Consider the following 17,060-nt stretch of genomic DNA (forward strand, 5'->3'; position numbering starts at 1 on the left):
CGTTAATATAGTTGATTCCTCTGGTGTTTACTATCCTTAGTGGTTCTTTGGCCTGCCTTATCTTGCTTCCTACAGTACTGGTTTAAATTGCTCTCTGACCTCGTACTTCTCTGTAACATGTGTTGATGCTAAGGCTGGGTGGGGGTTGTCACACTTATGTAATGTGTTTTGAAGTTTCATGTCTGCATTCCCCCCACTTGATATATCATCCACCTTCTCTGTCTCTCTTTTGTTAATGGACAGTAACTGATACATTTTACCTGCAGCGTCTTTAACCTGGGTGTGGGACCTAACGGTGAAAACTCCTCCTATCTTGGTGCTTACCCTTTTACAACAGTACCACAGTATTTGGCAACAAGGCTTTGAACAGTTCAGACATCCACAATGTCAACCAATCAAACCACCCACCCTGAGAAACACTCAGCAGGGGCCCCTCCTTCATTTCTCATCATCCTCTGCAGGTTGTACAGTGTTCATATTGCCTCCGTTAAAGTTCCATTGTCCTCATCATTTGTAGAGACAATCAAGCAGCACTCGGTCCCAACCTTGGTGCACACCACTCCATCCATGGCCATTAGAAGGTCCAGCACATAACCCGGGCCAGACTGGCCACAGCGGGCACCGGTCGTTTCCCCAGTAGGCCGGGCTGGTTTTGGGCCCCTGGGGGCCGTTTTTGTTACCCGGGGTCGGCAATGTCAGCCCCCTGTAACAAAATCGTCCGAAACCGACCCACGCAAACTGCTCAGCTTCACTCCTCCTCACCCCGGGGGTGCGGGACAGGGGGCAGCTGAGCAGTTTGCCAGGGGCGGTTTCTGTTTCCAGTCCGGCCCTGCACATAACGGTGCTGCATCTTCATCCCTCTTATAGTAAGTAGTTATTCCTTGACTGCATTGAACCCTTCTTCGGTGGCATTAATAATTTTCATTAGTTCCCAGTGTATTATTTGTAGTCATTAAGCCATTGCCTGTGCTTGGACAAATGGTAACATGCTTCCACAAAATAATTGAACTTCGTATTTCCTTCCAAGAGTTGGTTCCACAACAATCTGCAAACTACTTCCACCAGTGTTAAAAATTGGGTCTCTAGTTGCCAGAGGTTTGCACCCTGTTCCAGTAGGCACCACAATCCTAGTCAGGGTAGGTCACAGACACAACCAAAATTAACCTCTGCTCACCCTCTGGTAGCTTGGAACAGAACAGGCAGGAGTAACTTCAGAGGCAATGTGTAAAGTATTTGTGCAACACATAAATTACAGTTACTCAATGAAAGCACCTCAAAAAGACTCCAAACAGGTTTAGAGAAACAGAGAATATTTATCTCATTAAACCAAGACCAAAATGAAATGACAAAAATCCAAAAAGTAGAATTCGAGACATGAATTTTTTAAAGATTAAATGTGAAACCCGAGCTTAGAAGTCAGTTGCGATCAAAAGATTACAGTAGATCGATGAGGGACTGGTGCACATTCAGAGATCAGGCCAACTGCGATGGAGGGCAGTCCGGCTACAGGACCCACGATGGACCTGCTGAAGAGATTCTTTCACTGGAGCTTTTGTCGACATAGAGAGTCTACTGCATCATCCTTGAGATGTGCAGTGGGTGATCCACATCATCATCGAGCTCTGTTGAAGTGAAGGCAATAGATCATCATCGAGCTATGTCAGTTGTGGATCTGATTGTCATTGAGCAGCCTCTGTGTTGGCATCGAATGGCGATGCAGCAGGAATTCTCCCTTAGCTGAGGCAATGCAGTGGTATTTGCAGAACTCAGCTGCAGAACCCACTTTTGAGGCCCAGGACTGGATGGGGCACCTCAGGCAAGGGTAATACTCACAGATGGCAGAGTCCAGCAGTACTAGCAATATTGAGGGTGGTCTTTTATTTTCCCTGAGACTTCTGAAAATAGGAGGTAAGCTAGCAAGCTCTTGGAGTCACTCTTGGCTCAAGTGAGATGGGTCAGGCCCTTGTCCTCAGCAGGGCAGAGATCAAGAGGCAGCACAGCAACTCAGGAAAGCAGAGAAGCAGCTCCTCAGATGAGAAAGTCACAACAAAGTGGCAATCCTTACAGCACAGCAGCCTTTACTCCAGCAGAGTTCTTTCCATCTCCAGTTGCGTACTGGTTTGTTAAGGTCAGAGCCCTGGTACAGATACCCAAAAGTGCCTTTGATGTAGGGGGTGACTTCAAAGGAACTCCCTAAGGTGCACACAGATCCCTGTCAACCCACTACTGTTTGCCAGGCTATCTGTGGGGGAATCAGTCCTTTGTTTTAAGATAGGACACACCCTATTCAGATCTAAGTGTGATTTACCTCCTCCCCTTCCAGCAAGGCTATCAGAATGCAGATGAATACAGATGAGTCATCTCTCACACCCAGCTCTTCCTGTGTTTGTGGCTATCTAGAGGGAATGCACAAAGTGTAGCTGTTACCCAGCACAATGTGTAATGGAGACAGGCTGCAGTCACACAGACCAAAGTTAGGAGCAGAGAAATGTCCACTTTAAAAAAGTGGAATTTCAGAAATGGCAATGTCAAACCCATCAAAGAGGCTTTAACACCACTATTCCAAAGATGTGAAACATGCTGTAGCTACCCCTTTCTGATCAGGAATTACAGCGTAAAAGGTGTTTTAAGGAATCCCCAGTGCTAGCCTATGTGAGGAGTCAACCTAACAGGAGTACAAAACAAATTTAGCAGTAAAACTCAAAAAAACATGTCCTGCCTTTCAGTTGTATAGCACCATGCCATTAGGGTCACTTAGGGTCTACCTTAAGGGTGAATTATGTGTAATAAAAAGGGAGTTTAAGGCTTGGCAAGTGGTTTTAAATGTCATAGCAATGTGGCGGTAAACTGCACACACAGGCTGTTTTACAGGCTACTTGTGTGGGTCGTACAACCATTGCTGTAGGAATACTGGTAGCATTTAGATTAATGGCCCTGAGTATATGGTATACCACTTTACAAGGGACTTAAAGATACATTAAATATGCCAATCATGTATACACCAAAGTCACCATGTTTAGGGGAGAAGCACATGCACTTTAGCGCTGGTTAGCAATGGTTAAGTGCTCAGAGTACTCTGGCCAACAAAAAGATAAAGCAAAGCATAGACGCAAGCAGGCTAAAAGTTGGGGGGATGTTGCTTGAATGTGAATTTATCTTAAAAAATAAAAGATTAGATGCATTTTGGCAAAACAGGAACAGTTGGTTTAATTAAACACAGCGGCCGGGATAGTCTGCGTCCGTCCGCGACCCCAGAGTAGGAGGGAACCTCCGCATGGCCTGCGGAGTTCCCTCCTGTGCAATTAGGATGTGACTGCCACCATGGCGGTCACATCCTCTATATTTAACATTGTGGCGGGTGCGGCTTCAAGCTGCACCCGCCGCAATGTTAAAAATGCATACATTGCATTTGTATGCAGAAAGCGGAAGGCACCGTGCGGTGCCTGCCGATTACTGTATACAAATGCAGGGGGGTACCATAGGCACCCCCATGTGCACCCCCACCCCCCCTTCACCCAGGGGCCCTACAACGGGCCCCTGCAGTGAAGTTCCACATGCTTTTCCACGGCGGAAAACCCGCCGCGGAAAAGCATGTTTTGGAACCCATCCTAATATGGCTGGCGGTGTCTGAGAGACACCACCACCATATTAGAGCTTTTCTGCCGCGGTTGTAACCCAACCGCGGCGGAAAAGCAGCGGACTGAAACCAGGACCCACCAGCCATCCTAATGTGGCGGTGGGTCTTTGGTGGGTCCGCAGCGGATTTTCCCCATCCTCCGGGCTGGCGGTGGCTTCAGCCGGCCCAGAGGATGCAGAAAATCCACTACCCTAATAAGCCCCTTAGTGTGGCATCTGACTTGAAGATTTAGAGCTTTTTACATATTTTCTGCTATTATAAAATTCTCTCACTGCAAGATGTTGTACCCTGTATATTTATTCTATTGATATATTATGAAATTATATTTGTATAGAAGACTCCAGTGTGTAATTTATGATGATCAATTACTTTAACTTATACCTATGAATCTGCAATACCTGGATCCTAATTGTTTTTTAAGACACTTATGCACTGGTAACAAACCCACCTAGAAACTCAGATACACAGTGATGCATCAACTGACAGACACAATGAGAGACTGACAAACCCACTGAGACACTCGCGCACCCACTCACAGACCCAATCAGAGACTCAAACACCTACTCCAACTCTCACACCTACTCATATATGCACTCACATACCCACACAGGTTCTCACACACTCACTATTAAAGTTTTTAGGTTACAGTTATGAAAAACATTTTAAGAAACCTTAGAAACTCACTGAGAAAAACAAAGGTTACAGGGACACTATAGTTAGGAAATATATTTAAAAAAAACAGAAATTCACTGAAAAAAAAATCAAAGGTTACAGGCACTTTATAGTTAGACTCACATTTCACTTGTACAAAACCAGGAAGATTCAGCAGTCATATTTACCTGAGCTACCTATTACTTATGCCACTGCAATGCACTGCTTGTGACCTCACATATTACATCACTGATGACATGGCCAGTGACATCACTGATGATATCTCGTTATAAATAGCTCAGGAAACTATTACTGTTGAATTTCTCTGGTTATGTACGAGTAAAATGTGGTCCTAACTATAACTTCTCTGTAACCTTTGTTCTTTTTTCACTGTGTGTGTGTATATATATGTGTGTGTCTGTGTGTATGTGCAAATACCAGTCCCAGGCAATGCGCTGTTCGAGCACCACAGGGACACAGACACCAGAGATTTGTGCTTAATCCGCTTTTTATTTTCCTTGGCATGGTCGTATGACGCGTTTGGGCAACCACAGGTAGCCTTGCTCCCATAATGCAATGCGCTATAGAGACCGCTGATAAATTTTGCTTCCACAACATGTGACTCATTGTGACCATAACAATGAAAAACAGACTACTAATTGTGGATTCACGGCTAAAAAATCATTCTTCAGATTTGTATGTGATACAGATAGTCTCCTGTGATGCACCAATAACAACCACTATAAAAGCACTAATACATTGATAATTGTCTTGTACATAAATTCCTAGAGCGGCTTAAATGCCTTGTTGTTGCTCTTCAGCTATTACGTACTTTTTGAAATACATATATATCATAGTCCTTCATTATTCCAATTTTTGATAATTGAATATCATCATGATACACTGAAAAACAGAGACTACAATACAGGCTAAGAAGATAAATACAAATGAAGATCATGATTGAAATATTGTGAAACAAATCAATGTTATGGTTTATCTGTAATAATAGGAGCGCTACTCTAAAAGATTACATAAAAATCCATCTACTTATATACATAATAAAATCAAGTATATACACTGAAAACCATGGCCACACAGTACTAGTCAATATCACAATAAAATGCATAGTGCAGAATCAATTTTTCTGATTTCTTTATTAGAGTGCAATCATTTCTCAAAGTGCTATGTGCAAAGTGATAATGTCCCCTCAACTTCGGGAGCTGTCAAAAAAACACAGCTTAGAATAGACTCCTACTTAGCACCTCTGGGTATAGATAATGTTGTATATAGTAGTGTCAGCCTCCAATCGATATTCGTAAAAAAAATATATATAAATAGATAAAGTGCTCTGCTGTTCAAGTGACTAAAAATTTGAATTGTAGGGCATGTCTGCTCTTAGATGAAACTAATATATATATATATATATTGTTTCCAATCAATGACATTGCTGGTTAAATGGAAGGGAACAGACCAGGTCTGTTGTGAGTTTTTATGACATTAAGTGCTCATGTAAACATCAGAAGTGCTTTACCTTGTCTAGAAGAGGCATAGGTAAAATGCTTGGCAGGCGAAGTTGTGTTATCAAAGAATGATGTCAGTATCATCTCAGTTATCACGGGCTTAAAGGAAATTATGGAGATCATCACCCTGATTCAGGCCATTGGGGGCTCTTGAATCAAGTTCCAATATAAATTCAGACTCAAGTTGTCTGAGAAGCTTTTCCCTGTTGCCTCCTCTCCTTAATGGTGGCGCTACCCCGATCACAAAATAGTTCAGGCACTCCATAATGTTGTCATGTATTGCTTTGAAGTGTCTGGCCACAGGTATGTCGAATCGGAATTAACTATGGCTCTGAGATGCTGAAGAATTTTGACGTGTACCTGTAGCTTTTTACCGCCTACATTCTGAAATCTACATTTACATGTTAAAACATATACTGCGAACTCAGTCCTGCAGTTGTACATCACTTTCAAAGGAATAGGTTTGTTATTGAATGCAGAGGTGTACTCAAAGGTGTTCTTACCAAATTTGTATGCTTTGCATGAGCAACATTTGTAAAATCCTTGTTTCAATGTTAACCAGTTTTGTTTGGCTGCGGGTGCAAGTGTTGGTACTTCAGCGCTAGTCCTCACTAGAGCATTGTTCATAGACATGGGTCATCTGAAGGATAGGGTGGTTGTCGAAGGTAGACGTTCGCCCGAGATGGTATCTGTCATAACTATGGGCCAATTACTGTTCATAATGGACCTCACCTGCTTCTGTTGATGACTGTAGGTAGTTATGAGGCAAACCTCAGATTTGGTTCCACCTCTCCTTTCCTCACTAGTAGGTTTGTCATGGCTAGACTGGGGTTCTATTTCTACAGATAATACATTTTCCCTTGGGATGTTCCTCACTTTCTCTAATGCTTGTGTAATGGTACGTTTATCATACTCTCTTTCATAAAATCTAGTCTTCGCCTCATTTATGCAGCAGTGAAATTCTTGATCAGTACCACATATCCTGGGCAGCCTCAAGAATTCTCCATGCTGAATACTTTTTATCAAATAGTACGGATGGAAGCTTGCGGCACACAGGATAGAATTACCTTCAGTTCTTTTGTGGTGTAAATGTGTTACTACTTTGTTGCTTGCTATTTTGAGTTCTACATCGAGAAAATTGATAGCTGCCCTGTCCATCTCAGCTTTACATTTTAACACCTTGGCTGCTGGCAGTTTTCCCGTCCTGTGCTGGGAATTGCCATTTTGCTGGTGTCATGACGAGCTCAGCTCGTCATCAGCACAGCTCAACCGTGCATCATGACGAGCTGAGCTCGTCATCAGCATCGAAAGGATTAAGTTAACTTTTTTGACATTGATCGTAGCAACAAAATTCCTCAGCCTCTTTCCTTGAACCATTTCGCATGATAAACATATTGTCAATAAAATGCATTCAACTAACCACATGACTATCAAATTGTTCCTTGTGTGCCACGTGAAGGACCTGCTTGTGCCACAGCCCCATGTGTAAACAAGCGTAGCTCGGGAAGAAGCAGGCCCCCATGGCTACACCTCTTAGTTGTTGAAACACTTCATTGTTAAACATGAAATAATTGTTATGAAGGCAGAAACCAATCATTTCTAAATTCATTACATTTTGCTTAGCAATGGATGTGTCGTTTGTTCAAATAGTGCTCCACGGCTCTAAGCCCATCGGCATGATTGATTCTGGTACATATTGAAGAAATGTCTAATGTAATCAATAAATACTCATTGGATCAGGGAATGTGTTATATTCTTTGTTCAGTTTTTATTGCCCTTTTAACTCAGTATTTCCCTTTTAACTCTGCTGTATACTTTTAACCATGGCTCATGCCTAGCTGTTGTATTGCATCATTTAGAACTGAGGTTTGTCATGATTCTTAATCTTGAACCGGTGACAGCAGTACTGTGCACTTGCTTATAAAATATCTCTTCAACTATTTTGGACTTCAAACTTCCTTATTTCAGAACTTTACATTGGCGACTAGGGACCCTGTACCTGCTACCTTCCTGAGCACAGGCGCGGTACAGTTCTTGGGATTTTTTGTTTTTGTTTTACTATTATACTGATTACTGGAGTATCAGTATTGTTCCTTTACTTCAACTTATTGGACTACTTTTCAAGGAAAATCATTTGAATCTCTGAGTATTTCCTTGTTTATTTATTCAAGTTTGGTATTTTTGGATTGTTTTGGCCTTCATCTGGATGTTCATAGCTGCCAAAACGAAGTACATGTTGTTTAAATGATCGGATTTAACCCTACTAAGTTTGATGTTTTTTTTTTATCTTTCTGACAAATTCCAGTGGTGTTCTACATATTATTACCATCAGTTGTGTAATTTTGTTCTTGAAGGAATTTTTTGCCAGGGAGGGTTGTCCAGAAGTTATTATTTCAGACAATGGGGTACAGTTGAAGTCTCGTGAAATGATGGATTTTTGAGAATTGCATAATATTCAGCATGTTACCACATCTCTTTACGATCCTCAAGGGAATGGTCAGGTGGAAAGGTTCAACAGGGTTCTCAAACAAGACATACTTTGGGCAAGAACTTTTGGTGCTAATTGGAAAGTCAAATTAAGGGAGAAATTGTGGTTGTACCGTATAACTCCCCACACAACCACAGAGGTTTCACCTTTTCGATTGCTTAAAGGCAGAGATCCTGTTTCTAAATTGTGTGCTTGGTGGTTTAAAAAGGTTGTCAGTACTCAGTTTTCTCAGTCAATCAAAGAAGACATAGCACTAAGGGTGGAAGAAAAGCAAGTAAAGAGTAAGAACAATTATGATGTCCGTATGAATGTTAGAGTACCTGATTTTGTGGTTGGAGAGTTTGTCAGAATTCGTAAACCTGGAATTCTTCATAAACATGATACTAAGTTTGGTAGACCTGTAATGTAATTTGTTACTTGTATAGCGCACTACTCACCCACAAGGATCTCAAGGCGCTTATACGAATACCGCTGTGGAACCTGTCCTGGCTTTCCCTGTGAGGCGTCCACTACTGGGCACCCCCAGGGTGAAGGCCAGGCATCCTTAGCGTTGTGGGGGTCGTTGTGGAGATTAAGCAAGCTATTGCCCAGAGTTGCAGAGTGGGACTCTATGATTAGAATAGGCACTGAGGCAGGAATTATCAGGTCCGTGGAATTTTTGAGCCCAAGTTCTGCCAAGGCCGGGAATTGAACCCTGGTCCCGGGCTAGACCTGTGCATCAGGGTCTGCAGCTCTAACCAGTGAGCCACACTTCTCCACTGTGAAGAATGTTAAGGTTAACAATAACAGTGTAGTCACGCAAGATGGACAGGTGTGGAATATGAGACGTGTCTCTAAATGTCATATGAATAATTTGTAATGTTTGTAAGAGAAGAGATGTGTTATATATTCTTTGTTTAGTTTTTATTGCCCTTTTAACCCCTTCGCTGTCGCTGCGGGGGTTAACCCCCCTCTTGTTGGGGGAGAGGGGGGCGCGCAAAGCGCCCGCATGCTCATGACGAACTGAGCTCGTCATGAGCTATAGCGCTCCTGTGCTCATGACGAGCTGAGCTCGTCACAGGTGTATTGCCTCCCGTGGACCGCTCAGCACAGCGGGGGAATTCTCCCCGCACCTGAGTGTTCCACGGGCCATGACGAGCTGAGCTTCCAAGAGGTTAGGGGGTAATGCCCAAAAATTACTGTTTTGGATTTTGATGAGTTGGCAACCAACTTATTTTAAGATTGTAAGTTGCCAGAGCCGTGAGTGCTTTTTGTAAGCCTATTTTAGTGTGATCTAGGAGTACCAGGTCATCAGCGTACATCTTAGTGTGCCCAAACCTAGGTGTTATTAATGTGGTTCCAGTCAAAGCTTGGCCCATGTCTGCGGAGTATAAATTGAAGAGCATCGGAGCTAAGACCCACCCTTGCTTTAGGCCGCGATCCGTGTCGATTTTCTTTGTAGCAGATTCGCTCGAGAGTTTGATTCTAACCCAAGTTCTTGAATACAGAGATTGAATTGCTTTTAATAAAGAAGGGTTGATATTCCAGTGTGCCAACTTCTGCCAGAGGATGGAATGATCAACGCCATCAAAAGCTGCAGAGTAGTCAATAAAACAAGCAAAGAGAGGGAGGCTTTGGCGGGACACAGCTTTTTGGACTAGATATGAGAGGGAAATTATGTTGTCCACCATTGATGCCGCAGCTCTAAACCCTGTTTGGAAGAAGGGCAGAAGGCCTTCAGTGCTGACCCAGTTTGAGAGTTCCACCAGAAGAGTACTTGCATAGGCCTTGCCCTCGATGTCCAACATGGCAATCATGTTGTAATTTTTTGGATCGGATTTCGGCCCTTTCTTATGTATTGAGTGCAGAAGCGACGCTCTCCAGGAGTCTGGAACGTCTCCCAAGAACCGGCATTCTGCATATAACTGGATCAGATTTTCTGTCCAGAACTCTGTGTCGGCCCTGAAGAGGAGCCAGACAGGCCGTTAGGACCTGGTGCCCCATTATGTCTAATCTTTTTTAAGATTGTACATACATTTCCTGGAGGAGTTTCGTCGTCCAGTGTTTCCGATATATGTGCAGTGATGTCTAGTTCTTCGCTCGCATTAAGGCCTTTGTTTAAGGAATGTCTACTTCGATCTTCTTTGTACAGTGTTTTTATGTGAGAGACCCAAATGCCTGCATCGAGTGAGTTCTCTCTGTGAGTGTCTCCTTGAGTTAGAGTATTAAGGTATCTCCAGAACTCTTGGGATTTGCAGGGTCTCAGGAAGTCAAAGATCTTCAGCCATTTTGCCTCAATTCATTCACATTTCGCGGCCCAGACTTTCTTCGAATTACTTTTTGCGGTTTTTTTTAAGTAGCCTTTTGGCCGATGCTGAGCCGTTTTTTCCAATAAGCCCTGCGTTTGGCGTTTAGTTGTTTGGCACTCTCTTTAATTGCTGGGACGAGTCCAAAAGTATGTGATGGGTGTCGGGGGATTGTGCTTATTGTATCTCCACAAAGCAGTGAGGCTAATTTGCAGGTGGATCGGTCCCATTCTTCTATAGCGCCCCTGTTATTTGCGCTAAGGAGCCAGCCTGCCCATGTTTTTTTCCATTTGTCAAACTTGTTGATTGGCGCTGGCCCCCATTTGATTCTTCTTAGTAGCTTGTGCAGTTCTTCTCCGTTAGATGCCCCAATGCAGCGTAGAGTGTGACGTGTGTCTGCTGTGAGGTTTAACGTAGTTGTTAAGGCGGCATGATCACTTTAGTTTCGCGGGTGCACTGTGTAGTTTGACATGAGATTTTGTATTTTTTCGCTTAGTAAAATATAGCCTATTGTCGTTTGATTGTTGTATGTGGGGGCAAAGAAAGCCCCTGGCTTGTTCCTTAAAAACAGAGAATGTGCTGTTACGAGGTTATAAGTGTTCATTAGGGCGTTGAAAGCGTCTGTAGACCCAGAATGGTTGCTTTGTGTTGCAGTGACCCCTATGTTATGTGTGCTAAGGTCCCCAAGAATGATGGATTCCATTGGTGCAAACTGTAAGAGCAGAGTTTCTATCTGACTTATCAGCAGGGTCAGTTTATCCTTGGCACCCGGCCCATGGGAGTTGGAGTGAATTTTTTATGGATTTTTGGAATAAAGTATATGACTAGAGTTATTGGAGAAGTTCATCACTGGAAATGAGCCAATCCCTCTTCCATTTCATTAAGTGTTTTCCAAAAGTCTCTTTCAGTATTTTCAGCAGTAGAACATTGGACTTTTCCAGCTCCAGACTCCATTGCAGTTCCCCATCAGCCATTTTTCTGGACAGGTCAATATCTTGGCCACAGTTTGATATTGAAGGGTGGGGTCAAGGTTGTGACGTTTACAAACAATTTCTGTTATTACATAAAAAGAATGGCCCTGCTCCACTAAAGCTAGGTGGATCCTAAAAGTTTGCCTTTCCGAAAATTGGGTTATGGTTGCAAAATAAACCGGAAGCACTGATCTAGTAATTTACTTATAAACAGCTCCAGCCATGGCCCGTGGGGGGTGTTGCGGTGGAGCAGAAAGGCGGGGCGGGGAGGGGCAGGGAGGGGGGTGCTAAAAACTGGAATATGGATAATTGGAGGTAAGTAAACAATGTAATAAATAAAACGAATTTCGAAGCGCGCCCTGCATCCTGCGCTACGAAATTAGTTTTATTAATTAAATTGTTTACTTACCTTCAATTATCCATATTCCGGTTTTTAGCACCCCTCACCCTTCCCCTCCCCCACCCCGCCTCTCTGCCCACCACAACTCCCTCCATGGGCCGCGGCTGAACAGCTCTTTGATATGTTGCATTGTTTGTGCAGCAGCTGCATCCAAAAACATTCTCTCACTTTTGACTATATCAGTCACCAAGCTAGGCGGTTGGTACAGCATGGGCCCCTGCCTACCCCATCTGTTGGTGCTGGAACAATGTTCAGAGTTGTGGTGCTAGTCAATAACATCACCTTGCTAAAGGCATTGGGGATATGTAACAGCCTGTCTGCTGCCTGACGAAAACATTAGAAAGTCTTGATTGTTCTTTCTCCGTCTAAACGATTTCACATGTTGTAGGGATGCTGCAGAACCTCCTGCAGCCGTAATTTCAGCATCACTGTGGGTGGTGGGTCACCTGTCCAATATCAAGATCTCCTGCATGCTTGGCAGAAATCGTTGCTCTAAAAGCATCATGCCTGATTGAAAGCCGAAGAGGTTTCCATATTTTTCTGGTCCACTCCTCATTCTTTTTATTATTCAGAAACAAACCCCTAAAGTCACACGCTTGTTCTGAAATGCAGAAATAAAATGTTCCAGTACCACCGGGAGAGTTCTGCCTGCATATTAGAGACATGTCTTTCTTTTATTGCCAACATACATTGCATGGCAGTCCAAGGAAGGACAATTCACTAATGATAGCCCAGTGCACAATAGCCTGGGACTGCCACCACTTTGAACCAGTGGTCCTGTGGCTGATTGGTCACAACAGCAAGGTTTTCTGACATCTGAGGGCTTACCACTGGATGATGGCACTTTCACCTCCTCTAATCAAGGCAGAGGAACCGTGGTTTTTGGTGAGTGGCAAGTTCTTGCGGTTTGAATTGAATTGAATTGAAAATTCCATTTATATAGCGCATAACCACCCGAAGGCCTCGCAGCGCTAGGGACTGAATTCTGTGTGCGACTGCAGGGAAAGATTAATGCGCTTTTGAGAACAGATGGGTTTTCAATTCTCTCCTAAATGACATCAGGTTGCTGTTTTTCCTGAGGGACAGGGGTAGGGAGTTCCATGCCTTCGCCGCTGAATAGGTGAAAGAGCGGCCGCCCCATCGAGCTCTCTTGATTTTTACTTTGGTTGCCAGGTGCAGTGTAGCTGAACGTAGGGTTCTAAGCGGTACATACGGCGGTATTAGAGGGTACAGTACCGCCGGGCCAGTTTGATGGAGGGATTTGTGCAGGATGCACATGGCCTTGAATAGTGATCTTGAGGCTACTGGAAGCCAGTGAAGCTCCTTTAGGGCGTTTCTCGCTGACTGCCAGCGAGGGATATTAAACAGTAGGCGGGCGGCGCAGTTTTGAGTGACCTGAAGTTTTTTTGTCACTGTTGCCGGGGCCCCAAGATATAAAACATTTCCGTAGTCCAGGCGGGAGAGAATCAGGGCCTGGACCATGACCCTCCTCGCCTGGAATGGGAGCAGAGGGAGCACTTTCCGGAGCATTTTCATTAGCCCTATGCATACCGAGGCAGTGATAGTAGCTTGGGACGAAAAGTCTAGCGCTCTGTCCAACCAGACTCCCAGACTCTTTATCTGCTCTTTAGGAGGGGGGGGAGTACCGAGACACAGAGGCCAATCATCCAGGAAGGAGGTAGGGGAGGAATTACCAAGCACCATGATCTCGGTCTTCTCCCCATTGAGCTTGAGGTGGGAAAGTTGCATCCACCCAGCTACAGCCTCCAGACATGGACCCAAAGTGTTTGACGAACCCCCCTCGTGGTCCAAAGAGACCACGAGTTGAGTGTCGTCAGCGTAGGTTTATGGCTGCGTTCCGCATATGCCTGACTATAAATGCTGCCATAGAGTTGTGGTTAAACAATATTAATTTACAAGTACACTAGACTCCTGAGGTAACGTATGGAATAAAAGCAAAAATTAGAAAACCAGCTAAACAAAATCCGCTTGGACATTCCAAAGCGAGCTCACATTAAGCCAGCCCTAAATGTACTTCAGTGGCTTCCACTGGAGACCCAATATTGAGTTCTGGCTCCTCCACGCACTGCATGAAGTATTTTGAGTCAAAGGCAGAATATGCCAGAACACACGCAGACGTAATGTAAATATAGAGCAGCTTGTATTCAATGACTACACTTATTATCAACCAATTTACTGTTAAGCACACATACTTCAAGGTTCCCTTGGTCCATGATACAAGGCTGTGGGAAGCCCAAGAGTGCATGTTTGAGGGTTCAGGCTATCAGATTTGGCCCTGATGGCTCTCTGGCTAAATTAGAAGCAGATCCGGAGTAGTGATTGAAGAAAAACAGACTCCAGTACAAACTCCACACATGTTTTTGAGCATTAAAGGTAAAGAGTTCTAGTGAACTGGTGGGAGGATGTTAAATGTTTCTTTTTTAAAACTGCGATTGCTGTTATACCTACACCGCTGTGATTTATTGTCAAAAGAAAGATAGTTTGAGGCACCTTTGGGCCTTAAACATGCATAGCTTGTGGGCATTTTTTGGGATGCCTAAATGCTGCCCCAGTAGGAAGACATAAGGACAAGATGCTGAACTTCTCAGTTTAAAATCAATAGACGATATCAGAGGCTCTGATCTCAATTTTGATAACTGGCCAAAACATTCACGTGACTTTAAATAAATAAGTATATTTCTCTATCCCTGAACATGTAATCATGTGCATTGTAGAAATTCTATAGTACAATAAGCTTTTATGTATTGTCTTAGTTCCATGGCCGTAGCCTAGTTCCTGAAATGTGCTTTCAACCGAACTAAACTGCACTGTTCCATTCTCCTGTAGTGGTCTTGGTTTTCCTGTCGTTGAGGAGATTACAGATAGTGGTTTTGTGGGGAAGCCTAATGGGGTAGTGGAACGGATTAGGCCTGGGTAGAGGTGGTGCATATACCTAGGCCTACAGAGGTTGCACAGTGTATAGAAACCCGCAAACATGGACAGTCACAGTTAAAAAGTAATATTTACTCCTTTCACCTAACAGCAAAGATCTTACTAGGAATGCCTATGTGTGTGCTACCATGAGTATATATTCCAGCCTAGGTGTTTGTTATGAAGCTGGCAGTGGCAATCAATAATGTTTGAATTTGTCTTGGGCTCATTAATTTGACAGTCATTGTCTACTGATATTGAATATTAAACCTTTTTTTTCTACATCCCACAGGTCACCTGTCATGTGAACATACTGTCAACATCACTGAAACAAACCTCCTCACTATCCAGACCAGCGATTTGAAGCAGCACTGTAACTTGAAAAGCGTCCCCTTGTGCCCAGACTTGACAGAATGCTTTAAAGATAAATTAAAGCTCTGTTCTATCAGTAATTCGACAAAGAAAATGTGTTATTCATGGGAAGGTATTGGAAAGTACTTCATCGAATGTGGGACGGATAATACAAAAGAAGTTGATCTCACAGAAAAAGGTAGGCATTCTACTGATATAAACCTTTACCAACTGCTACACCATCAGCTGCATCTATTTTAAGTAAAATATACATACAGAACCGTTTTGGTGTTCACTATTATGGGGCTACGCATCACTAGACCCGATACAAAAAGCAGAAAATAAATTCCTGAGACGCCTGTTATCTACCCCCAGTCTACTCCTACGTTTTCATTGCATGGGGAGGTGGGTCTTGACTATGTCACCGACAAGATCAGGATGGCCCCCTTACTTTTCTGGCTGAAGACATGGTTGAATGACGAGCTATTGCTAAATCACTCCATCTTAGCAGATGTCATGTCATTAGATCACGTAAAGAGAATTTCCGGGCTAGAATACATAAAACAGACCTTTGCACGGCTAGGCCGCCCTGACCTATTTATAACTCCATCCAGTATTAGGCGGGAGGATGTGATATGGACCAAAAGAAATTTTATGGACCTGGCAAGAGTTACCCGGGAAGAAGCGGAACTAACGAAACCTACAGTCAGACAACACTATTTGTTGTTAAGCTCACCCTCCCTGGAACCATATTTATAAATTGTTACTAAGCCGTTCCACAGGCTGCTGTTAACCAAATTCAGATTGAATCTGATACATTACGCCTTAGGCACATATCATACATGGTGTAAACAGGAGAGTGGCCCCCCCTGTGTCTGCGACGCATTCTCCATACAGGACTCCATGCATTTTATCATGTTTTGCAGTATGTACACGATTCCCAGGAATAAATATTTGGTGCCTTTACTGAAAGAGGCAGGTTTTATACAGGTCAGGCCTGCCTTTGTTTACCTACAGTCTTTATGTAGTGTTCGCGTCATCTTCTGTGTAGCCAGTTTTTTAGCGGCGTCCCACAGGATTAGATCAAAAAGCTTGACCATAGAACCCTGTTTTTAGGCTCGTATTTATAACGCTGCATTTATGTAACCTTTTTCTTCTTCTTTTTTAAATCATATTCAGATTGGCACTTTTCCTGTACTATGTATTTTATCTGTACCACTGTATCCTGTATGAACTATGTCCTGTTTTATTTGCACAGTAATCTTAAAATGTCTTTTTAATGTTTTTATTGCTTTTATGATTTTAATCAAATCACATAAAGTGTATTTTGACTGACTGACTGACTGAGCGAGGCAAGCACAAGGAAATGATGGACGGAGCGCTGAAACTTTTCAGACACCCACCCCCATTCACAGATCTGGGTTGAATCCATCATCATTCTTTAGCTCACTTCACCACTCTAGTTCAGACCCAGCTATATGCAAATCAGTCTTGACCCGTAATCCTTATGGGAACAGTCCAGCCCAAACTGCCAAGCCAGGTCTTACCTAGACCGTAAACAAGCATTCTGGGACTGGGTTCGGGGTAACACCCCTCATCAGCCAGGCTTGCTTGAATCCAGTGGCAAAGTGAGCAAGTGACTCATGTCTGGGCATACCCTGCCAACTTAGGGCGAACAAAGCAAACACAAGGAAATGATGGATGGATAGTTCATGTAGACAGTTAACATGAGACTTAGGGACTAATCAGGATGTAATCAAACACAGTTGGGTCGCATTCCAATTTAGGAGTATGCATTACAGCCGTAAACCGGCCGTAATATATGC

General features: G+C 43.4%; 1 protein-coding gene across 1 annotated transcript in view; it reads left to right on the plus strand.

Annotated features, from left to right (window-relative positions):
* The window catches only part of LOC147701302 (uncharacterized), a 216,765-nt gene that overhangs the window by 28,975 nt on the left and 170,730 nt on the right, over positions 1-17,060 (plus strand). Inside the window, exon 4 of the mRNA XM_086930025.1 lies at positions 15,176-15,433. Coding sequence (XP_086786151.1) covers positions 15,176-15,433 — 258 coding nt within the window. The remainder of the gene's footprint in view (positions 1-15,175; positions 15,434-17,060) is intronic.

The sequence above is a fragment of the Lissotriton vulgaris genome, chromosome 7 (assembly GCF_964263255.1).
Source record: "Lissotriton vulgaris chromosome 7, aLisVul1.2, whole genome shotgun sequence".
Lineage (NCBI taxonomy): Eukaryota > Metazoa > Chordata > Amphibia > Caudata > Salamandridae > Lissotriton > Lissotriton vulgaris.